This window comes from Caloenas nicobarica, chromosome 1 (assembly GCF_036013445.1).
Source record: "Caloenas nicobarica isolate bCalNic1 chromosome 1, bCalNic1.hap1, whole genome shotgun sequence".
Taxonomy (NCBI): domain Eukaryota; kingdom Metazoa; phylum Chordata; class Aves; order Columbiformes; family Columbidae; genus Caloenas; species Caloenas nicobarica.
In genome coordinates this window covers 204,291,064-204,315,775 of record NC_088245.1, presented here as the reverse complement: position 1 = coordinate 204,315,775, position 24,712 = coordinate 204,291,064, and the positions used below count along the sequence as shown (strand labels likewise).

Below are 24,712 nucleotides of genomic sequence, written 5' to 3'. Positions count from 1 at the left end.
AGTGTACCACTTGCTTGCACTTTGGTTATGACCATTCTATGATTCATATTAAATTTTACAATGGTATTGCTAACAGTTTTAACAGTAAAAAGGCCTTAAGATTTATGTGTGTATTTAAAAAGCCTTTCCAAGATTAACATCAATAATGTTAAAGTTTCAAAGAATTATTGATAATAAAAATTGTAAAGAATTTGACTTCAAAAAAAATGTGTAGTTTTAATTATGGTATAGTAAATCTAACAAATTTGCTCCCATTTCCTGTAATAATTGTCAAAACAAGGGATACAAACCATTTAAGCACCAAAAAACCATATTGAATAAACACATATCCATGCTAAGGAATTCTTTTTGTGTGGGGGACCAGCGCTTGACCCCGAGGACAACCTGCAGACAGGGGACCTCAGTGCATCTGCGTGGGCACCGGGAGGGCAGACGTTTGGAGAGTTGGCTGAAGAGCTGCCATGTGAAAGGCTGCCAGAAAAGAAAAGAAGCATTTTCCCACTAGCATTCACACAAGATGATGATATGAGCTACCAGGAGTAAAAGCTTCTGCTCACATTGAGGCTTGGTGTACATAGTCGTTTTCATAAGAGGAGGACGTGAAGTGCTGGCAGCACGCTCAACAGTTGAAGGCTCCCTGGCAATAGGGGCAGATGCTACCGCTGAGCGCATGGCTCAGCTTGTGTTTTGCTAAGTGTGGTTCTGTGAAAGTGGAGTTCCCAGCTGCTTGGCACATTCTTGGTTGCAATGTGCCCCCAAAAATATGGCAGATCGTAAAGTTCGTGACACAAAATGGCATTCTGTCCTAATTTAGGGTATTGAAATCCTAAGATGGAATGGTTACAGGCACATTGCTGTGCTTTTTGTCATTAACCCTTTTGTAGGTTGCTGTTACATTATTCAGATGTTGCACCATCTTTTGTCTCCGTGAGACTGTCTCTATGGCAATTATTTTATAAAATAATAGCTATGCTCATTTTAAGGAAATTGCTATGCTCATTTTAACAAACCACCATGCACAGAGATATCAGAATGACTGCAAACTGATTAGCTATCGTGAAGGCACTTTGTGTTCACAGAGGTGTGTACCATCAGCAGTCAAGAGAATACATAGCTTCTAAATGTTTATACATTAAAGAAACAATTAAATTATAACCAGTGGCTATCACTTTTACTTTTGAAAAATGTTAGTGAGATAAATAATATTATTAAAAGAAGAATGGATTATGTCATAATTCAAAACAATCTCACAGCATTCTTAGATTAAGTGAAGAAACTTGTTTATCAGAAGGCTAAATTTATTATAATGAAAAGTAATATGTTAAACTAAGTGGAAAGAAGTAGAAAAGTTTATCAGAAGTTAATTCATATGAGAACAGGATATGCAGATAACAGATACCACTAAAAGTTGCCTGGAAAGTAAATGTTTACATAAAGTGAGATAAAAATAGATGCTACTCCTCAAAAGTTTAAAAATTCAACACATTATTCTACTGCCTAAAAACAGTGAAAGGTTTTCCTTTACTCCAGTGAGATACATGCCCCTTTTGGTACTTAGGATAAAAATATCTACATCCAACATTCTATGAGCTCTGAACATACTAAAAATTCTCAGAAGTTTTGATATTAAAGAAAAAAAAAAGAAGTTGATAAAAATAATTTTATTTCACTGAATGACATGAAGCAAACGTTACAGTGGCAAGTCTGCTAAAGGGTTTTATCAAAAATACTGCCTTCAGATCTCGTACCTCAGTTTAAGTAAACTAAGATCAAATTGGAGTCTTTAATGACCGACAATAATACATATTTTTTGTGATGTGTAACTAATCATAGTGATAGAAAATAGCCTGATTTTTTTTTCCATATGACTTGATAAAAAATAAGTTTTATAGAAAATGTATGGGCTCATAAACATAGTTAAGCAATTTGTTCAATAGCTAAGTCATCTTTGGAACAGTCCAGAAGCAGCTCTGAGTGTCGATGGAATAAAATTCCTCTGTTTTATCGGGAGGAATTAGGCAGATGTGTACATTGTCTCCTTTATCTTTTTCCCAAACTCTAGAATCCTCACTTAAGTGGATAAGAAGCAGTAAGTCAGGAAAATAAAATGTTCAGGAACATTTCAATAAACAGTTTTATTTAATTATGATTTTTTTTTTCTAACTGGATTATTTCTCTGAAAGTTGAATAGATCCATGAGTTCTAGAGAGATTCTGACTTTTGAATAACTCTGAAATGCCAGCTGTAAATTTACAGACTGAGAGAAGCCATAAATTCATAAAACAATTGAGGTTAACTGAGCAATAAACTCTCCAAAATACTTCAGGACAAAAATCTCATATACCCTAGAAAGACTGCATAACTTAGAGGTTAAATAGTCATTTCTACAAACAAAAAAGTTTTAGAGCATAGAAAGAATTATGCAATTTTTTGCATAAAAAAGTAACTCACAGACAGATTTTCTATCATCTATATCTTATTTCAAATGTTTCCTATATTCATCATCAAATACAAAGTTGGAATGGATATGGAATAAAGAAATCTCCATAGTAACGTTCAGATACTTTGTATATATCTACTAAACCTGTACACAAGCTGATTTGAACATCATTTGACACTGTCCAGAGAAAGTTTCATTTTTTTAAAATCAATATATTGCTCCTATTTAAGTGGCTGCATAAGAAGCAAACTGAGAGGGCAACTTTGACTGCTTTCAGTTTCTGACAGCCCTTCTAATATACCATAAATTAACCATATATCATTATTTTGTTATTTAGGACACATCATATTCCTAAAGCAACAGTGTAAAATATTGTCTGTTACTGACAATGAAGTCATAGTGTAATGGATGTATTCTAAATTTAACCTCAGAAGTCTGGGAAAAAAATCTAATGTTTATGTCGCAGATATTGTATGAATCTCTGTAAGATCCAGCATCCAGGCCCCCAAAGACAAGTTCTTTTTCAAAATGCACTGACTTCTGTGCTTCCTAGTAGAATTAAAACTTACTATTATCATACAAGCCACCTTGTTATTTAAGCCCATTTTCCATAAAGAAATTTCACCTACATTTGAAGGCATCATTTAGCTTTCCCCTTTCTTCCTTTCTGATGTTGAAAAGTGGTTATTTCTGTCAGAATTAAAATAAAATCTTAGCAATGTAAATAAAAAATTGTTTTCTCCTGTATTCTTTCTTTGAAAAAAAGAAATCTCTTTTTGTTTATATTATTAGAGCTTCTCTATCTGAAGCTGAACTTCAGGAATTAGTTGACACCGTGGCAAACAGCCAGAAAGTGGAATGGGAAAGGAAGATGAAAGCTTTAGAAGCAAAGATGGATATCCAGGTTAAAGAATTAGCAAGTGCCCAAAGCAAGCTGGATCAAAAAGGTCAAGAGGTATTTAAGAAAATCACATTCTCTAAAGAAAGTATTTATTCTGGGAGTTAGTTAATAGTATGCTGTAAATGCTCTATAAGAAGACCTGTTTGTTCTATCATGTGAAAATACCAAACACCCTTTAAAGGTCACTAATTATCCTTAGTGTTGTGTTTTAAAATGTGCTCCTGTTCTGAAAAGTGATTGTAAAAATGTCATTGAAAGTCTCATATTTCTTCTATTTCTCTAAAATCTAAATTAAATATCCTCAGTTTAGCTGTGAAAAGATAATTTGACATTTTTTCTAAATGCCACCACTTCTAGTTTTGTCAGAAATTTTAAATGGAAATGTACAGTTCAAAAAGTTTCACCAAATGATGTCTTTGTAATTCCTGTTTATAACTGATTTTTATCATTTTACATGATATACTGCCTTCGTATTATCATTTTACTATTAATAATGAAGATTTGAATTGTATTACCACTTAGACTTGCATTGGTGTTCTCCATACTTCACAGTCTTGTCTGCTGAATACACATTCAGAAGCAGCAGTAACTCCTTGCACAGCGTTCAGTTCTGGTTCGAGACATCCCAAGTCAGGTGTTCACACACGGGCCTCCTTGTCTGAAATAGGTGTCTAAGCTGCCAGTGGCGGTTCTGAAAATGAAATAACTCTCCCTAATGAGCAATTAGGAACTTGCCCTTAGTCATTGCAGTCAGAGGAGCCAAGAGAATAATTCAGCTAGCCAATCCTTAATGCATCAATTTATCTGCCTGTACAGTGATGTTATCTGAAATATTTTAGCATATTCCACCTGGCTTCCAGCTGCACCTCCAGGAGAGCATAGGTGTCATGTACGCTCTTTGTCATATTTCTCAGATCTCTGTGAAATTCAAAATATCTCAAATGGCACTGTGCTTAGGGAGCTGAAATGAGTCTACACTATCTGCTGATAATTTTATATACATAGTTGAAAGTCATTTATATTATTATATAAGCCATTCAAGCAAGATTTTCATAATAGGCCACAGGAGTTCATTTATGTAGTTGGGTCAGAAGTGTTTTCATTAAATGGTTTTTCATGACAGAGCCATACAGTATTATCATTAAATCATAACATAACCATACAATGAGATTCTTTACTATAAAATCCCTAATTTGATGTCGATACAACCTGGGTTTGTGGTACCCAGTTTTATTATTAAGTTACTGGATGAATATATATATATTAATATCTGTCTTTCAAGCAACAGTCTTCTTTCAAAGTTTAAAATGACTATTCCAAAAATTACATAGTTTGGAACACTTCAGAAAAGGTAAATTTGAATGCTTATTCTAACTGTAGGTGGGACTACTTCAACAGAAACTGGAAGACTTAAAGAAAACGAAATATGAAATGGCTCAGAATTACGAAACTCAGCTTCAAGTGCTGAAATCTCAAGTAAGAAAAATGTCGGTTTTGTTATTTTGTGACTGCAGTATAAAGAGCTTATACATGCCTAATGGTATAGAACAGGGCTGTCAAACTCATTTCCACCAGGGGAAATGAGTTTGACACCCCTGGTGTAGATGTACCTTTATGGATTTGGGGAAGATTAGTTGTGTCATACAAATGATGATGACTATAGCTTCCTACTGGGCTCAATTATCATTTCTTTATTGGCATGTCCAAACTCTTTGGATGGATTTTGATGTCATTGTGACATTGTGACAAAGACTCTATTTCCTGACTTTGGACTAATAACCTGAAACCTTGGTGAATGAAGAAAATAGGTAATTAGCTTCATGCTAATAACACTCTGATGCACATTAGGAATTTTAAGACTGAAACTGTTCTTGTTACATCTTTGCTATATTTTTTCTGATTTTAGTTTGCCTGATTTACAGGGATTATTAAAGTGGTCTGATTGCTTTCCATAAGGAAACAAGGTAACCAAACTAGGGTAACCTGGGTTATTGACACTGAGAATTTGGTTTGGCTTTATTTATTTTGGTGTGTGCTTGCAGCCCATAAAGCCAGTCGTATCCTGGGCTGCATCAGATGGAGCGTGGCCAGCAGGTGTAGGGGGGTGATTCTGCCCCTCTGCTCTGCTCTGGTGAGACCCCACCTGGAGTCCTGTGTCCAGCTCTGGAGCCCTCAGTGCAGGAAAGACATGGACCTGTTGGAGAGGGGCCAGAGGAGCCACAGAAATGATCAGGGGCTGGAACAGCTCTGCTGGGAGGACAGGCTGAGAGAGTTGGGGTTGTTCAGCCTGGAGAACAGAGGGCTCCGGGGAGACCTTATTGTGGCCTTTTAGTACTTAAAAGGGGCCTATGAGAAAGATCAGGACAGACTTTTTAGCAGGGCCTGTAGTGACAAGAGAAGGGGCAAGGGTTTTAAACTGAGAGTAGATTTATACTGGACATAAGGAAGAATTTGTTTTCAATGAGCATGGTGAATAGGTTGCCCAGAGAAGCTGTGGATGCCCCATCATTGGACGTGTTCATGGTTTGGTTGGATGGAGCTTCAATGAACCTGAACTAGTGAAAGATGTCCCTGCCCATTGCAGCGGGTTGGACTAGATGATCTTTCAAGGTCTTTTCCAGCCCAAACCATTCTATGGTTCTGTGATCTATTTGTCTGTGTTTGCTCTTTGTCAATATTTTTGTTTCTACGTTATTTTCCACTTCAATCATGAATCTAAATTGTTAGTGAAATTCAGTCCATTCTGTCTCTCAGATTTTAACAAATTAACCTGCAGAATTTTACATTGTTTTTTTCTAACTTCTTCCTTCACTGGATTCTCATATCAGAGATTTAGAATTCCGTTCCATTTCCAATTGCTTCCTTCAAAGTAATTAAAAATTTCCACACTTACTGTGGAACCATCATGGATTGCATAAATTGGATATCATTATTTTCATTTAGAGATGATAAGACTTACCACCCAAATCCATGAAACCAATAAACGTATAACTTATTTTTAAGGTTATGCTGTCTTTATTTTATTTTTTCTTTTATATATGGAAATTGATTTGGCAACCAGTTCTATGAGTAAGCAGAGAATGTTTTGGTTGTTATGTAATTAACACTTTTAATCTTTTGGGAAAGTAGCTAGAAACAAAAGCTGTTTTATAATTTACACAAATTACAGAAAAAGAAACAACATCTTAGTGTGATTGCTGAGAAGATAAACATCATACAGTGAAAAACAGTGCGACTTTTTATATGTAAGTTGTAAGGTACCTTTGGCAATGCGGAATTATTCCCCTCAAATAGAGCAGATCTCTCTTTTCTCATCCTTTTTCACATTTCCTGGAATATTTTTCACTTCTTTATCTTTTTTATCACATGCTGAAAATGGCTGGTTTTATGTTACATTTTATGGCTAAGATCTTCACTGAAATGGAACTTTCTGAAGTTGAAACTCCAAGTCATTTTTCTTAAAGATTTTGATGTTGAAGTTGTTAACTATCTTACAAGTCCTTTCCATGGTGTGATGTGTTGACCCTGGCTGGATGCCAGGTGCCCACCAAACCGCTCTCTCTCTCCCCTCCTCAGCTGGACATGGGGCAGAAAATAGAGGAAAAGGCTTGTGGGTCGAGACAGGGACAGGGAGAGATCACTCAGCAATTACCATCATGGGCAAAACAGATTTGACTTGGGGAAATTAACTTAATTTACTGCTAATCAAATAAGAGTAGGGTAATAGAGAAATAAAAACTAAATCTTAAAACACCTTTCCTCCACCCCTCCCTTCTTCCCAGGCTGAACTTCACTCCTGATTTCTCAACCTCCTCCCCCTGAGCAGAGCAGGGGGAAGGTGAATGGGGGTTGTGGTCAGTTCATCACACATTGTGTCTGCTGGATTTCTAGCTCTTAATAATATATATGACTTTCCCGATCTATGCCTCTAAACATTTCATTCTCTCTCAGTCATGCTATTTATTTTACCCAAGGTTCCAGCACTGATGCTGTTTGCATTTTATTTTCCAATTCCCATTCCTCCCTTTTCACCAAACCATATTTCTTCATGAAATATCCACCCAGCACTCATTGACTGAAGAAGGAAACTGTTAAGTGCCTGCATTAGGAGGCCTGCCTAGAGTCTCCAGGTGATAAACAGAAAGTTTGCCTGTCAGAGCACTTCCAAGCACCTATGCTAGATGGTAGGGCTATTGCACTCTGCTCCTCTAGCTTTTACTATGTGTCCTTATTGAGTTTCTTTCTTAAATTACGGTGCTGCAGTGTCTACGATAGAATGACTTTAATGTCGCTCATTCTTAGTTGCACAAGTTCATATCTAAAATATAGAGCTTCCCTGACAATATTAATCTTTGACTTATCTCCTTTGTCTCCCTTCTTTTGGTTCTTATCCTCACTTCAAAGTTATACCTCCTTCTACACCGTACAATCTGAAGAGCTACAATTTAGTTTTGCACAAATGGTGTGAGTGTTACTATTTACCTGTAGCATTGCATCTTTCTCTGCAGAGGTATTCTTAAAATTCCTCCCACTTTTTTTTCCTTTTTAGTCTTGGTAGAAATAGAAAGAATCAGTTTTTCTAGCTCTAAGACTGCTAGGCTATTCAGGACCAATTTCTCTCTGATATACTGCTTCAGTGCTTTTTACCCTTGCTATTGATAAAAGCAGCTGTTTAATGAGCGACTTTCCTACTGAATTGATTCTGTGCCTGTCAAATGCAATAAAATGCCTATTTCTCTTGTATTAGGGAAATAATTCCTGATATGTAACCTGAAACTCACAGGCCACACTGCTGCATTCATTCACATGTAAAACATTTTGTCATAATTAAATAGCAAAAACATTAGGGGTTCATCTTAATTACTTTCTTCATTCATTTTTTTTAATATTGATGTTTAGTATTTATTCTCATTTTGAAAATGACAGAAATCCCTCAGCAAAAGAACAAGAACCCATTCTTGCTCTAAGCACTTCAGCAACTAATTGCCTCACTTAGACATTTAAAAGCTAGATGGCTACATCTGAGCTACTTCAGGCTGTTTTTAGAATCAGTGGAGGGAATGGGCACCCCTAGAATATAATTCATGTCAGTGTATGACAAGAATTTAAGGTAGCTGAAATGACTAAGCATTTGGAGGAAGCTTTTTCTAATGCAGAATAGCTCAGGCTTGGATGTCTAACTTTCATAAATCTAAATTTAGATTAATCCTACCCAGAACTCACTAAAATGCCTCTCTTTTCTTTTTTTTTAACTTGTACAACATGCAATTAGAACAACTTGGACCTTATTTTTAAAGCAAATAACTAGCATTAAATTGAAGGATTCTTGGCTTTTGGTCTAGTTTGTGCTCCTGATAACATCCGGACTATAATCTGTGTCATGGTTTAAACCCAGCCCAGCAATCAGGACCATGAAGCCACTCGTTCATCCCCTGCAAGTGGAATGGGGGACAGAATCGCTCCCTCCCAGCTTCTATGTGCATCCGCAGGTGCAAAGTTGAAAAAATCCTTGGTCTCCTTGGCAGCAGCCAAAACATCAATGAGTTCTCACATTCTTTTCATACCAACTCCAAAACACAGCCCATCCACTGGAAAGAAAAAATTAACCCTGTCCCAGGGAAGAATAACGGTCTCCCAAGGGAAGTTCAGTGTTATCACATTATCCTCATACTAAATCCAAAACAAAAGACCATGCTTGCTACTAAATAGAAAAGATTCTAACTACTCTGAAGAAAATTAACTCAATCCCAGCCAAACCAGCACAGTCAGAAATGCCTTGCTTTCATTAAATAAATCTAATATTCAAACTAAATTTTCTCATTTTGGCCATTCTGTTCCTTTTTAGACTGATTTGCTGAAGTGTTGGATTCTGTATTTCCTAGCCTTTTTAGCATGAACAATCTAACACCTGGCTTTGTCTGGCTTTGCTCTTCCTAGGCACTTCACATGAGCCTTGATACAGTCAGAAGCAAAACTCCTGTTATTTGAAAAAGGGAAATCTTTCTTCCAAAGACAATGAGTTCCATGTTGTTTAAGCCTGGATAATCGGACCCATTTTAAATATCTTAACTGCATTCTTCAGCAAGGTCAAATTCGAATATAGGCAGCTTCTCTGCAAGACTTTTGATTTCATTTTGAAGGTAATATCTCAGCTCTGTAAGTCCATGGTACAGGATTTCTATTCAGAAATTCCAAGTTGGTCAAATCCATCCCTGGACCTCCCTATTTAATTAAACTTTCTAGTCTAAGACAAGCTAACTTCTGGTCATCTTTTTAATTCTTTTTGCTGTTCCATATTATGAGCTCCTAAAATCAGCTCAAATGTCTCTAGGAAGCTTCCAGATTCTTTTTCACTCCAGTTTCTGTTCTGTATATTTTCTGACTTTTTTTCCATCTTTGTTATCTGCACAGACCTCAGTTGCTCATTCCAAGTAGGTTCAATAGGATTCCATTCCTTTTCCAGTTACTTCCTTGGAAGAAATGTATTTTCCAAACAGCAGTTTACTTGAACAGTTAACAAAAATATGGGATTTTCTGGATTTCGTTTGGTTAGGCAAAGAACTTCATGACAGGGTCAGAATTTTTAAAGTGAAGCTGTAATTATTACAGGGAGTGTAGACCATCATAAATACCTGAATTTAAAGCAACAAAACAAGAGACATGGTCAGTATTCACACCTGTAAACTGCTTTTCTAGTCAACATTCTTCACGAAGTTCTTTCATTCTTCTTCCCTCAAGCCCATATTGTTAGTGTTTCCTTTGTCGGTGTCCTTGGTTTTCCTTTTTTTTTTTTTTTTTTTCCCCCGAACCAGATGTATGTATCTCTAACAGACAACGTCGGTTTGCTGTATCAAACCACTAGCCTCTTTGCTTATGTAGTACAGCGAACTGTTGATCAGACTGGCCGTTTTTCTGAAGAGGCTGGTACTTCCACTGGTACCTTCATTTCTCTGCCTCTGAGTGTTTTGTCCCTGACTCCTAAGCCCCCCTTTCACGGGAAGATCAATAGGCACAACAGTATTAAGTGTCTAATTCTCATAGACACTTTTTGGTACTTAATGGTTCCAGAAGAACGCAATAATCACATACATAACATTTCAACAGTTTTAATGATAAAAAGAAACATGCAAGTTTAAAATACATTAATGATAATCCTTCATTCTGGCTAGTGATGCACCCTTTAAACATGTCAACACAAGATGGCAGTAAACAAGTATAGAACATTTCACATAAACATTGTAGAGGAAATGACAGTATGGGTAAGAGTGCCACAAAGAACTTCAGCAGAATTAAGTAGCTGTCAAATGAACCCATTTGAATATTCAGTTAATATTTATATGACAGCTTAGTCTTGTTCATCTCTAATAAATTAACATCATTAATTGATTCTTTGTTACATTGATTAAATATTTAGAGTGCTGAAGCTGCAGCTGGCGATTTTAGTTTAAAAAAAACTTTAGACATGTGGTCATCTTTGATAGATTCTGCATGTTCAGCTGTGCTCTCATTTTTAGGTTTCAAAGTTGACACATAGTTATGAAGAGCTACGGTCGCATCAGGTAAAACAAAAGGTTGAATATAGACAAGAATGTGAGGAAAACTTAGAGACACCATCTGAACTGAGAAATTTATACAAGAAAATGGAGGTAGGAATACTTTGTTATTATATTCTAATTTTAATATGCCTTTAGAACTAATTTGTGGTTTGCAGTTGTAAACTTAAATTTCCTGATAATTCCACAAGAATTATGTAATTTTCTTGCTCTGGCAAGAGAAGGTGCATAGTTTAATATTCAGGTTTTGTTCTTTTATCCAAGTTTTAGTAGTGTTTTTAGTAGTTTTGTGAGTTGATATAGGTAATTTTCTTCATAAACGTAACTATAAATAAATTTTACTTTTTTCCTAATATATGTGTACTGGATAATATAATCTCTTGCGGCATGAGATTTTTTAGGCATACAGTATGCTGTCACATAATACCTACCATTAATGCAAGGTTTTTAAGATGTCAGGACAGCTTTGAGCATATAGGGCTAGATAGGAAAAGGGTTCAGGATGGAAAACTGCTTGTTACACACCCATGTGCTTGAGGCAATCCACAACCTTGAGCTCAGAGCCCAGTTTCCCCAGGTAAAGCATGAGGAAGCATTAGGCACTTAAAAATACATCCCACAAAATCCAGCATTCTGAGTGGGGGACTAGATAATATGAGATGCTGAGGACAGGATTCACTCATATTCCCCATCCCTCCGGATGCAAAATGGATTTTAGCCGACTTATTCTTGTGAACGGGAAGATACTAATTTCTGATCATGACTCCTGGCAGTGACTTCTCAGAGATTGAAGTTACTTCATGATCTGTGGAATAATCGAATATTTATTGGCCCAACAGGAGAGTTCACCAGCACAGAGAGCCAGCAGGAGGAGCGTGTGCCTCCAAGTGGTGGCATCTCCCCAAATGTTCTTCTGGCTACATTCACTGGTGCAGAAATTGATACCCACTCTCATTTCTTATAACTAAGCAATGTAATCTCTAGCTGTACTGATATTTGCTGCTTCTTTTTTACTTATGCAATAAATTTGCTGGTATCCAGTGCAAAGTGAAACAACTTCAAAAGGAAGAATTCTAGAGCCTCTTGAAAAATAACCTTTCTTTGTTAGGTAGAAACTAAACACGCAAAGATTCTCATTCAGGTTCAGTCTGAAGAGAAGTTTATTAAACTAAGTCTTCCCCATGTGGGGAGAACAGTCTAATCACTAGTCTGATGAAGCATAGGAGGATCACAACAAAATTTTTACATTTTCTCTGGTCATCTTTTGTAGAGAACATAATAAAGTAGTGTGTGCTTCCAGCATTTACTAAACTGAGTCCTGTAGGGAAAGTAAGCAGAGCCCCTCTGCTCTGCCCTGGTGAGACCCCACCTGGAGTCCTGTGTCCAGCTCTGGAGCCCTCAGTGCAGGAAAGACATGGACCTGTTGGAGAGGGGCCAGAGGAGCCACAGAAATGATCAGAGGCTGGAACAGCTCTGCTGGGAGGACAGGCTGAGAGAGCTGGGATTGTTCAGCCTGGAGAACAGAGGGCTCCAGGGAGACCTTATTGTGGCCTTTTAGTACTTAAAAGGGGCCTGTAAGAAAGATGGGGACAGACTTGTTAGAAAGGTGTGTTACAACAGGACAAAGGGTGATGGTTTTAAACTAAAGGAGGGGAGATTCAGGCCAGACATGAGGAAGAAATCTTTTACACTGAGAGTGGTGAAACCCTGGCCCAGGTTGCCCAGAGAGGTGGTGGATGCCCCATCCCTGGAGACATTCCAGGCCAGGCTGGTTGGGGCTCTGAGCAACCTGATCTGGGTGAAGATGTCCCTGCTCATGGCAGGGGGTTGGACTAGATGAGCTTTGAAGGTCCCTTCCAACCCAAACTGTTCTATGACTCTATGGTACCAGCTGCAAGTGTGAGCTGGTTGCCTAGATGCTAAGCCTTATGAAGACTTTAGAGGTTTATGATGTAGATTTGCATAGATTTATGACATACATGATTTAAACGCTCTGAGAACTTTACAATTGAAAATTTAAGATCAAATACATTTTAAGTACTTTCATACTTAAGCTGCAATTAAACAGGGGTTTAGGATCTTTATTTTGGACTGGCCTATCTTCTGTCTTATTCTATAAGATATAGAACTAACTTCTGTGACATTCAGGTGACTGTTCCTACATAATAGGACACATCCTAGCTCCACATAATGTTGCTATCTCTTCCATATGGAAGAGTCCTTACCAAAAGAAAAGCTACAACACTTTGGATTGCAGCATACCTGCCGACATCTGTTACTACAAGAATAATAAATGGGTTATACATCTGTCATTGACTAAATATATGACTACTGTGAAACTGTCTGATCCAGCTAATTTGAGAATGACCTTAGTCGAGATTAAAATGTGAAAATAATGTAACACAATACTATAATTTGATTAATTATGCAGTATGAAAATGAGTGCTTGGAATATATTCAGCAAATTCTAGTATTCAGGAAATAATTGCTGCGTTGAAAATCTACTGAGCTCAGCAGTGTGCTAGTAAGGTCTCGAACCTGCAGTCCTCATTAAGTAGTCTGAAACTCCATTTATATCACATTTTGTAAAGTGGGAAGATGTTTATTGGTTTAAAATGCCAAAGTACATATTCGGAAAGATATAAGAGAAGATTTTTATTAATCTGCATTGGAAAACATTCCATTTTGTTTCAGTAGCAAATAAAATCTTGTTTTTTAAAATTTGGGGATTATGCCAGTTTAGGATAATTATAAAAAATAATCTATCTTTTTGGAACCAACATATTAATGGTGAAAAAGGAAGTTCTCAGAACAGCTTATAAGTGTTATCGTTTTCACTGTATAAAACAGTATACTGTTATTTTGCTAATTCTTCAAACTAAAAGAGCAACAGCTCTAGTAACTGGAGTTCTCCTACTTATTTTGTAGGATACTGCCTTTAAAGTCTAGTTGTGATCTGCTATGATTTAAGAGCAAATTCAGATTTACTATAAATAGGAATATAAGTGCAAATATAAAACCAGTATTAGATAAATCTGATATAATAGAATTTACTAAACATTTTTCTTTTAAAACTAGGCGAACTCAGAACCAGATGCAGCAATTGTAAAGAGAGCAAGAAGTAAAATTTATTCAGAGTAGCTGCTGTCTTATTTCTTAAAAAAAAAAAAAGCAAGCACTTAAAACATTTATCTGAATATTAGGGGTTTAATTCCCTGCTGATTGCTTGACACTGATATAGCTTTAAAGTCACAGGAACTACCTTCCAATAAAATGGATGTGTTATAGTCATAACTCTTAAGATCTACAGCAATGGAAGTGATTTAAAATTTTTTATCATTTTTATTCAATGATTATATTTACCACACTTTTTTTTTCAAATTAACAGCCCTTAAAACTGGGTGTTTTCTGGTAGGGATGGCTAGATGGCTGGTTTATATCATTATTCTTTTTTTTCCTTCTTTCCAAAATTATGGAAAGATTATGTATTAATTAAAAAATTAGATTTTTCCTAGAAATGTACAAATGACAAAGTTATTTAGATTAAGGGAAAAAGCTATTTTCCCAGTGTTTATTAGCCTTGTTTTGCTGTCTTTCAGGAATTTAAGGCAAAATCAAGAGAATGGGATAAGAAGGGGACAATCTGCCAGAATTATCTCCTTTATTTAGATGCTCAACAAAAACTATTGTCTGAGAAATATAATTTATTTCAGGTAAAATTCTCACCTTCCTTCTTTGGCAAGAAAATGACCTGTTATCTCAGCTAGAGTTATTTTACCTTCATTTTAAAAATCTCAATACCACTAAGCTTACAGTGAATCTGACAATACGTGGATATATTGGTAGTTAATACACTGCTTTAGGTAAGACAGACCCATACTGAAAGAACTAATGATACATACTGTTATTTTAATTCTATTTTTCTCATTAAAATGAGAAAATAAGTATCATGATGAAAATGACAATATTTCTGCTAAAAAAACCCTGCAAAAAGCAGTGCATGCTCCTTTTTACTTTTTTATTTATACTGCGGGAATACTTTTATCTTCTATGCTATTTACTAATATGCAATTAATTGTGACAAGTCATTGAAAAGCGTCCTACCAAGTAAGTAGTACATGCCATTAGTATGTTGACTAAATATAAAGTTCCCTCAAATCTAAGATAGCCCCAATTTTTTGGAAGATCATAAATATACATTAATATAATTTATGCAGAAAAATAAATTTCTATATGCTACTCCAAAATCACACTTGGAGTTGTTTGTTGAATAACTTATCCTTTTTTATCGTATTTTTCAGCTTTCAAGTTACCATTCAGTCCTTCATTGATTTTGTCATTCTTTTTTACTTGCCAATTTGCTTATTACTTTTTTAATATAGCCTATTGATCTAGCATATTTTTTAAAATTCTTTCCAATCAAGAACAAAATATTGATTTCATGATGTCTTGATGATGTATCCTGCTCAAAAAAAAAAAAAGAAAATAACTTACAAATTAACTGGTCCACAAGACAGCTCAAAAATTAGTTGGGGGAAGCCAGTTACGTTGCTGTCTAGTAATTCCCTTTTCCACTCTTACTAAGCTCATTGGATCTTAATCTAGTGGAAGACTTTATTAACAATTCTTATGAGACTCTTCACCCATATCCAGAGTTTCCAAGGGTGGCAGTTAAGTTTTGGGTTTAGTTACTGAAAGCGTAATATTGCAACTATTGAACTGCCACACAAATATGTCACGAAAGCAAGGTTTTGCCTGGACAAAACTCCTGACTGATGCGTGTTCATCGTATAGTTAGACAAGTCAAAATAGTGTTTTCAAGGTGATCACCCACATTTTGCTGTTGAGGCAATCACTGCCATCAGTGAACTTTCTTAGAAGACAATTTTCTTCACAACTGTAACATAACACTGATTCATTTATTAAATAGAAGCCTGATGGACTGTTAGCTCTTAACTGTTTGAAAAGCATTAATTGGTCCTGTGTCTTTGTCTCAAATTCCTCTTTTGTGAGGTCTTTGATTTCCAGATGGAATCTTGCACTCTGTTTTTCACAGGATGCTTTGACATTATGATATGTCAGACTCCATAACTTATACATTAGGAGGATCTTAATTTATTATCTGTAGAAGTTCAACTTAGCAGCAAAATTCTTTTGGCTTTTTGTTTGATATGCAGCCAGTGGTCAATTCTCCTTAGGTGTTCAGCCTACACGAATTATGGGAATGAAGTCAATGACAACAAAAGGGGTCTAAAGCATGCCTTTTTGCAGTCCTTGTTAATTAAAAATGGTATTTGTAACCCTATTTATTTTTAATATACATTTTTTTTGCTTGTCTTGATCTCGGCACATGATATATGGTTTCCAGGTCATATTTTGTTGCCATTTTTCAGCTAATTCTCAGTCTTCTGAAAGATTACCACTCCTTGTTAATCTCCCAATGGAGGGATCTGTGCGGATAATTTTTTAAACAGCCAAACCGATTACTGTAGTAATTATGCCTCTTCATGATGCCTGTGAATTCAGAAATACCAATTTTCTGAAGTTTTTGGTTTAGGATTTTCATTAGTACAAGAAACTGAATGGAGTGTGGGACTCTACAGAATGTGCAAATGATTCTTCCCCAAGTTGAAGGATAATAATATCAAAGTACAGTTCCTGTAGTTACGGAGCTGTCTATACACGAACAATGCAATGCCAGCCCTCTAGTCAAAGGTTAATGTCTATCCTGAGGCGCACACACACACACAACTCCTACTGAGTTCAATGAATCAAAGAGGAACATTACTTTCAAATTATTTTTTATAAATAACTGCTTTGAGTAGGTCATCATAATCACATTTTTCATATTCAGGGCTAACTAACATTAAGTGCTAGGGAAATAACACAGCAGAGGAGAAAAAAACCTTGAAAAAATTCTCTGCCCTTGACAGTTTCTGAAACATTTTTCATACTGAGGGCAAGAAACTTGACAGTAAAAAAAGGAAGCATCCCTTAGAGAATTAATGCAAACTTCTCCAATTGCACCACCTTTTCTAAGCAAATCTTGATGAAGGTGGAAATAGTTTTATGATTTTAGTAGGTTTGGTCCTCACAATTTACATATAGTTATTGAATTTTATTTAAAGATTTTCTTGTTTTATAGAAGCAAACCCAGAATTATCAATTCCAAATAAGCAATAAGAAACAAACCCAAGAAGAGGTAATTACCTGTGGCCAGCCTGAAAGTGAAAAGGATGAGTTGATTATTGAAAAGTTAAAGACAACTGTGAATGAAATAGCAATAAACAAGAATAAACTAGAAGAGGAAAATCTGAAACTCCGGGAGGAGCTAAAAATGTACCAAAACCAGTGCCAGGTAGTAATAGTTTTTCTTTTTCATGATGAGTGTGAAACTAATGTTGGAACATGAATTTCTTAGGAATGTACTTTAACAAGCTGTACTGAGATGCCTATATAAAAGATCTGTACATACATTTGCTGTGTTCTTTGCAGGAACCCAGAATGAGCCATGGACAATACAATTTTTTGAGTAACACTTAAAGGGGAAAAAAAATGTTTGATATGTAGTAGGGTGTCTTATTCTTGTCTGTTTATCTAGGGTTTCCTAACTTTCCTATGTCCATAGCATCTACAGGAACTTAGCCTGGTTCACTTCGTTCCTTGTATATAAATAACTTCTATGAAATCTCTTTATCTGATTTACACCTCGTTGTACACTGTGCCATATAGCTAGTAAATAACTATATAGAAAAGCGTGTGCTATACTTTATTATTGAGAGATTTTGCAGTCAATGAATTTTTAAGTTGCCAGCCATGTGAAGAACCACCGGTTTTTATCTTATCCCCAGTTTACCGTTTTTCACCTCGTTGTACACTGTGCCATATAGCTAGTAAATAACTATATAGAAAAGCATGTTCTATACTTTATTATTGAGAGATTTTGCAGTCAATGAATTTTTAAGTTGCCAGCCATGTGAAGAACCACCAGTTTTTATCTTATCCCCAGTTTACCGTTTTTCAGCTTAGCACTACTCTATGAAGACAGCCATTTGGACTTCTTCTTTTGGTTGTGATATGAGTTCATACAGGATTGAGATAATACAAGATCTTTACAGCCTTTTTTATTAATATTAGCTATGTTTGAAACAGATCGGGAATGAGATTCTTGTTGCTACGTTTTTCTGATAACATATATAAATTATGCTTTTGCTTATTAATTTAAGCACTTCAAGGTTCACTAATATATTGAATGGCCTACGGTGACTTCTGCACTTTCTGGAGAAAGATAACCTATTTCTGTTTATTGACAGCCTTGCAGTTGAAGTTATAACTTAGTAGGCAAAATACTTTATAGGATTTATTAGGTATTTATAGGAGTTAACATGCATGTGGTGGAGGTTTCATTTCCAGTGTTGTGGCAACAGCCACGTTTAGCGCATGTGATGTTTATACATTTCATTTGCACATTAGTTCACTGAGTGATTTGCCTGTACACAAGTTATTGGTATGCAAGCAAAAACCTCTGTTTGGGGGCCTGTTAAAGGGCTGCCATCAAAAGCAGTGGGACTAGAATATGGAGAGGAACAAACCCTGGCAACTGGAGCAGGTGGATAGATGCTGTATGACAGAGAGAGCAGATGACGTGCTGTAGCCTTTAAAAACATCTTTAAGCAAGAGGTTTTTTAGAATCCTGTGAATAGAATCATAAGATCATAGAATCATAGAAGAGACCCTCAGGATGACTGAGTCCAACCATTACCTAACTCTAACACTAAACCATGTCCCTAAGAACCTCGTCTAAATGCCCTTTAAACACCTCCAGGGATGGTGACTCCACCATTTCCCTGGGCAGCCTGTTCCAATGCTTGACAACCCTTTTCATGAAGTTTTTCCCAATATCCAATCTAAACCTGCTCTGGTGCAACTTGAAGCCATTTTCTCTTGTCCTATCATGTACTACTTGGGAAAAGAGACCAACACCCGATCAGGTAGTTGCAGACAGCGATAAGGTCTCCCCTCAGCCTCCTTTTCTCCAGGCTAAACAGCCCCAGTTCCCTCAGCCACTCCTCATAAGATTTGTGCTCCAGCTACAGGAGCTGTAGGAATCACTGAAAGCATTTTACATAAAAGTAGAGATAGATGTACATAACACAATCAGCATAAGGGCAGAAAGCAGCAGAATAACCATGCTGGTGGTGTGGGATACTGCTGTGTTCATTAGAAAAGCCACATTTGCAAACAGCTGCAGAAGGGAAATGGTGATGTAAAGTCAATGTATGGTGAAAACATGTAGTTCAGAGAAAATGCTTTCTTAGACATGTCTGTATGAGAAGGAAAGAAGCCAGAAGGAGTAAGTAGGTTTGTGGAAGGAGTGCTGGTTGGAGGATGGGAATATTCGGACCTGATGTGGGTAAAGGAGGGAGGAGCATATGGGAATCTCGGTGGGGAAAGGGCTGGTGGCAGTGGCAACAAGCCCAGTATTGTGCCTCATATATCTTCTATGCCTATGACCATTTCATGTCTGCTTCTAAATATTTCTCTCATACTATTAATTAGCAAGGCAAGAGAGATAAAGTGAAATGTATAGAAGACTAGTGTGTTGGCTGTACAGAAAATATGAACTTTAGAAGATCCAAACTGAGACTGCAGACTATTTTTCTGCTTTATGAATGGTCTGACAAACCTAATTGCAGCCATACATGAGAGGCAGCCTGAAAACATCACACAGGAGGCTTGATTCTTGGAAAGTCTGCATTAAGTCAGCTGCTTGACACTAAGCTACATAGAAATACAGAATATAATTGTATTAAAAATGTAGAACAGCTTGGAGTAGAACTAGAACAGGAGCTGATCGGGAAATTTTTGAGGCTTCCTTTTGATATTAAACATGGCAATCTAGTTGAAGCAAAACCTTTCACAGAAGAAAAGAGAGGTTTTAGTAAATTTTTCAGCTTGAAACAGACTCTTAAAAAAGTTATATTTCATTACATATTTTCTAAAAAAAATTAAAGTTTTCTGGTTCAAAATTAACTTTCATTTTGGTGTTTTAACTAGATGCAATAGATATTTCCCAAAATAATAAGCGGTACATATCTAAATGATTTTTTGAAGTGATGTGTGGAACTCATAACCTGAAGTTCTGTTTCAATTATTATTGTGGCTGCTGCTGTGGCTGCTGTTGTTCCTGCTATTATTAGAATTCACAGAAGAAAATACAATTTATGTAAATATGTATGATGACTGCAGTCCTCCACAGATGATATGACTTCTACCACACAGTTGTGCAGCATTCATTCTCCCTATCCACCCCAGAATAAAGTCAGAGGGGTTAACCTCCCCCAAATTCATATATTATCAAATAATTGCAGCTATTTCTTGAATGTTGGAGTCATGAAGATGATCACAAGCAAGTCTTGCAGGCAATTTTAACAATTCATTAAGCTTTATTTCACTTGAATATGCCCAGAGTTGCATTTCAGAGTTTAAAAAAGCTCTCTCAGCCTTAATTTAACAAAGGATAAGATGAATGAATCTGTATATGCAGCCCCTACAAAAAACACAAAAGCACTTCATATCTGTCTTCAGCAGCCCTTTCGGCCAGAGGAAAACCACAGGCTGCTTGGAAGGAAGGTCATTCTGATATGAGGCTCTGAGGGAAATAAACTTTGAAGTTCTTTGCTTGCAGTGTCATTTCTGGATTCCAGTTGTCATTTGAAAGTTTAAAGGCTTTATTTTTGCTTTTAAACATGGAAAGTATATCAAAACAAAATGAAGAAATTATGAAAAACACTAGTGTTTTTAGTGTAATAGTTTTAAACACAAAAGATCAACATCCTTGGAAAACAGGGGTTTTTAAATCTGGAACATGCTTTTGGATCCTGGGTGAGAGGAAATAAATATACTCTGAATATTGTTATTGCCAGAATCTTATTGCTATTTTTTTGTTGTTGTTATTTGTGGTTATATTTCCAAGTTCTTATCTTTAGTATGTTTTCAGTATATTTTTGAGGAATTCTGATTTTTTGGGGAATTCAGATTTTATGATTCCAAATGTAACCTGAGGTAAGACTTGTGAAGTCCCTAAGAAAAATCTTTTTGTGATTGTTTGAAAATGTTTTGATGTTCGTTTAAATAAGCAATTAATTGCATCCAGTTAGATCTAGTTTTGGAAATGTTTGAGCACACACCTTATCTAAGTACATAAGTCTAAGATTTATCTGCTCCAAGCTTCCAGTCAATGTTTAATGAAGACACGCACCTATTCCTGCCTTTCTATAGACTTGTAGTTTTCAAGCTTATAAATTTGGAAATGCTGTTAGGAAAACAGAAAATAGAAGTTATTTATGGAACTAATTCTTGCCTGTGAAGCATGTTCTTGGGTGCAGAACCTGCTGAAACAAGCAAACTATTTATTTTAGATGCATTTAGTATGATAAAGAACTTCTGAATGATGTTTCCTGTGGTAGTTTCAGAGACAGATGAATTGGAACATTGCAAGAGCTAAAGAATATTCAGCATCTGGTTTTTAGATGACATTTCTGGAGGAAGGAACTGATAGGAAAGCAATGCCTTTTTTAGAAATAAAAGTAAAAATAAAAGTGTGTATGTCCTTTCATACAAATTATACAGGTGTCAAAAATGATGTGTTAAAATACAGCATTTTGAGCTGTCTAATTTTATTTAACTATTTATGTATTTGCTTGTTTCTTTAGAACATGGAGGTAGCCTTTTCAGAAATGAGAAATGAGCTGCAGTCACGGGATGCTCTCTGGAGAAAGATACAGCTAGAATGCCAACAGTTGCATGCAGAATTATTGAAAATCAGAGAGTATAAAGATATGCAGGAAACTCAAACAAAGTATGTATGTTGAAGACAACACTTAAATTGACAAGTACTTCTGAGTTAATAACTTCTTCCTTACATTTGATTTAAGTTAAGTCTGTTTGAAAACATACTCTGGATCTGAATGTCGCATTATAAACAATTTTAGAATAAACATTTTCATTGGCAATTGTATATTATGAGATTGCATATATAGATGCAAGCTCTATTAAAAGGCTTTAATGCTGCCTAGGTCTTTTACAAATCAATGCATTTCATATATTTCTATTTATATGTTTACAGTCTCCTTCATTTTCTCAGCATTAAAACACTTTGGAAGTAGTGTGATTAAGATCCTTCCTAATCTCCTTTGAGTAAAATGCTCGTCTTTTCATGGTTTATGTAGTCTACCATAGCTTTTTCAGATTATATGAAATCTCGATCTAGAAAAGATTTCAGGATTCTTTCTGCACGCACTTGCATTGTCCTTAATCTCTAGAAATCTCCCAAGATCCAACCTGGTTTAGACCAAATCTTTGGTTGTGAGTTTTTAAAATTTTTTTCTTTTTCTTCATCAGCAAGCAGGTCATTCACAATTTTATACTGCGGAGAGGATACTGGAAGGTAAAGGTTATTAAGCACTCTGCTCATTTCATGTTTTGTTTATTTCATATTTATAGGCACCAATTATCTTATGCACAACTTACTGAGCAACTAGAAAATAGAACTGCTGAGTTATTACTATTGGCACAAAGTGAAGAACACCAACGAGAAGAGCTAAAAAAGGTATTTCATATTATTAAGTATTTCCAGATCTTAACTTCAATATAGGAATTTTAGAAGAGAGCCAAGTCCTGACCTTGGGTGTGTGCATAAGCAGAAGAGAACAGGAGGTTAAATTGTGGTTTTAGGAGAGCATGAAGTTATCATTTATGAAGGAATTTTCATATGTGGTTGCATTTCTGGAGTTAGTTGTGTAGCTGTAAAATGGACATTCTGTTTCTGTGCGCTAACACCAGAGCTGAGCTACTTCATTGACATAGCGCAAGGGACCACGCCCAAGCATCACCGTGATTCAGGTAATACCTTGCAAGCAATAAACCCTCCAAGGCTATGAGTAACTAATATAGGAGGTAAGCAGTAGTTTGTAGGTGGTCCCAGATGTAAGATGTGCCAGTGGATCAACCCATACAAGTCACTGTGGCAGGAGCCCACACAAGGCGAAGCTTAATCAGTCACCTCCTGCGCAGTCCAGCGGCGGGATGCTGCGGAATGGCACGTGGCTCTGCTGGCCAAAACACTTTGCGGGGAGAAGATGCTCAGCACTCCTCTTACAGGCATGTTGTGGTCTTGCTGAGCAGCAGCAGAAGCCGGAATATCTCTAATTGGGTGCAGCTGACTTGGATGCAGCAATTTTGGCATGATAGTCATGATCTAGCTCTTGGGGGTTTTTTGCATCTACATCTATTTGTTTACAATTCTAGTATTTCTGTGTAGTTTGCATGAATAAAAATGAAATGCCATCTGTTACTGATTGGGTACAGTACTACAAGGAATTATTAAAGTGGGTTCAAAGGTTGTTATGCTGGCTTTTGTAGCTTTGTTTCTTACATAATACAAAAATCTATAATTACTGAATTGTTGGTTATAGCAGAAAGATTATAAAAACAATCTTTGTGTTGATTCTTTGGAGAACTCTGCATAGGAGAGAGTGCAGAAAGTTGGACCTTAAATTTTATATATAATGGCCGGGAAAATTCTCATAAAGTGATTTGCCATATATACTCTTTATTTCTAACGTAATTTCTCATTAAATAGTCCCTAGATTGATTTATCTATATTGCTCTTAAATTAATTTAGTCTGCATTAAACTTATTTTAAACCTAAATTAACTCAAGAGCAATATAAATGAATCATACTTAGGTTTATTGAATTGATATTTCCTTGGATATTCTTTGCCATAAATTCCAATTCTTAAAATTAACATTATTTTTCTTATATTATTTTTGAATGTTAATTTGAATGCCTTATGTTTTGTTCATTTCTATTACTAAATAGGCAAATGAAAGCACAAGAGAAGGGTGGAAAAAAGATGTAAAAATAAATAAAGCTATGTGCACTGACTCATTAAGGCATTTCATATAGTCTCAAAAATCTCTGACTTGCTTAGAAGAGTTGGTGTCTTGGAAGCAACAGCAAAAAAAGTCACTGGTAGGTAGTAAGTGATGCAGACATATTTACCGCACAACATTTTTTCTTTTTGAAACGTATTTGCTACAGATAAGAAACCATGTTTATCAAGAGGAACAGTCCCATCGCTCTGAGCAGGAAAGAATGAAGACAGAAATCTCTGACCTGACAGAAGAGCTTCATCAGAAGGAGATCACTATAGCAACTATCATGGAGAAAGCTGGTCTTCTGGAAAGACAGTTAAAAATGGAGTTAGAGCTAAAAGACAAATTGTTAGCAAAACAACAGGTATGCAAGCAGGCAGAACCAGCCTAGATCCTTTTACTCGACTCTATTGATAATGACATACATTATCTGTGAAAAAAATACATTACATTTCTTGCTGTAGTTTTCATCAGCAGTGCTGCAATAGCTGTGAAGTATTCATAACGCAGCGAAGTTGACACTGGAACAAGAAAGCACCAGTAAATGTCAACTGTACATCAAAATTGCAATTCATTCTGACCATCAAACGGAGTAACCTTTTTAACATGCAAGAGATCTTGAAAACTTCCAGTTTGTTCTTCTTATATGCACTTCATCATTAGAACCATTTCTTAGATTATCTAGAATGTTGCCTAATTTTTCAGGTTTTTTTAAAGCTTTTTGAAGGATGGTTGGGGTTGGAAGGGACCTCTGGAGATCATCTAGTCCAACCCACCTGCTAAAGCAGGTTCACCAGAGCAGATCGCACAGGAATGTGTCCAGACAGATTTCGAATGTTTCGAGTCTCCAGAACCTCTCTGGGCAGCCTGTTCCAGGGC

General features: G+C 36.1%; 1 protein-coding gene across 1 annotated transcript in view; it reads left to right on the top strand.

Moving 5' to 3' along the window:
* DEUP1 (deuterosome assembly protein 1) overlaps positions 1-24,712 on the top strand; it is a 43,936-nt gene that overhangs the window by 3,517 nt on the left and 15,707 nt on the right. The window contains exons 2-9 of the mRNA XM_065658260.1: positions 3,233-3,395; positions 4,722-4,817; positions 10,856-10,987; positions 14,494-14,607; positions 17,040-17,252; positions 21,610-21,755; positions 22,400-22,505; positions 24,000-24,197. Coding sequence (XP_065514332.1) covers positions 3,233-3,395; positions 4,722-4,817; positions 10,856-10,987; positions 14,494-14,607; positions 17,040-17,252; positions 21,610-21,755; positions 22,400-22,505; positions 24,000-24,197 — 1,168 coding nt within the window. The remainder of the gene's footprint in view (positions 1-3,232; positions 3,396-4,721; positions 4,818-10,855; positions 10,988-14,493; positions 14,608-17,039; positions 17,253-21,609; positions 21,756-22,399; positions 22,506-23,999; positions 24,198-24,712) is intronic.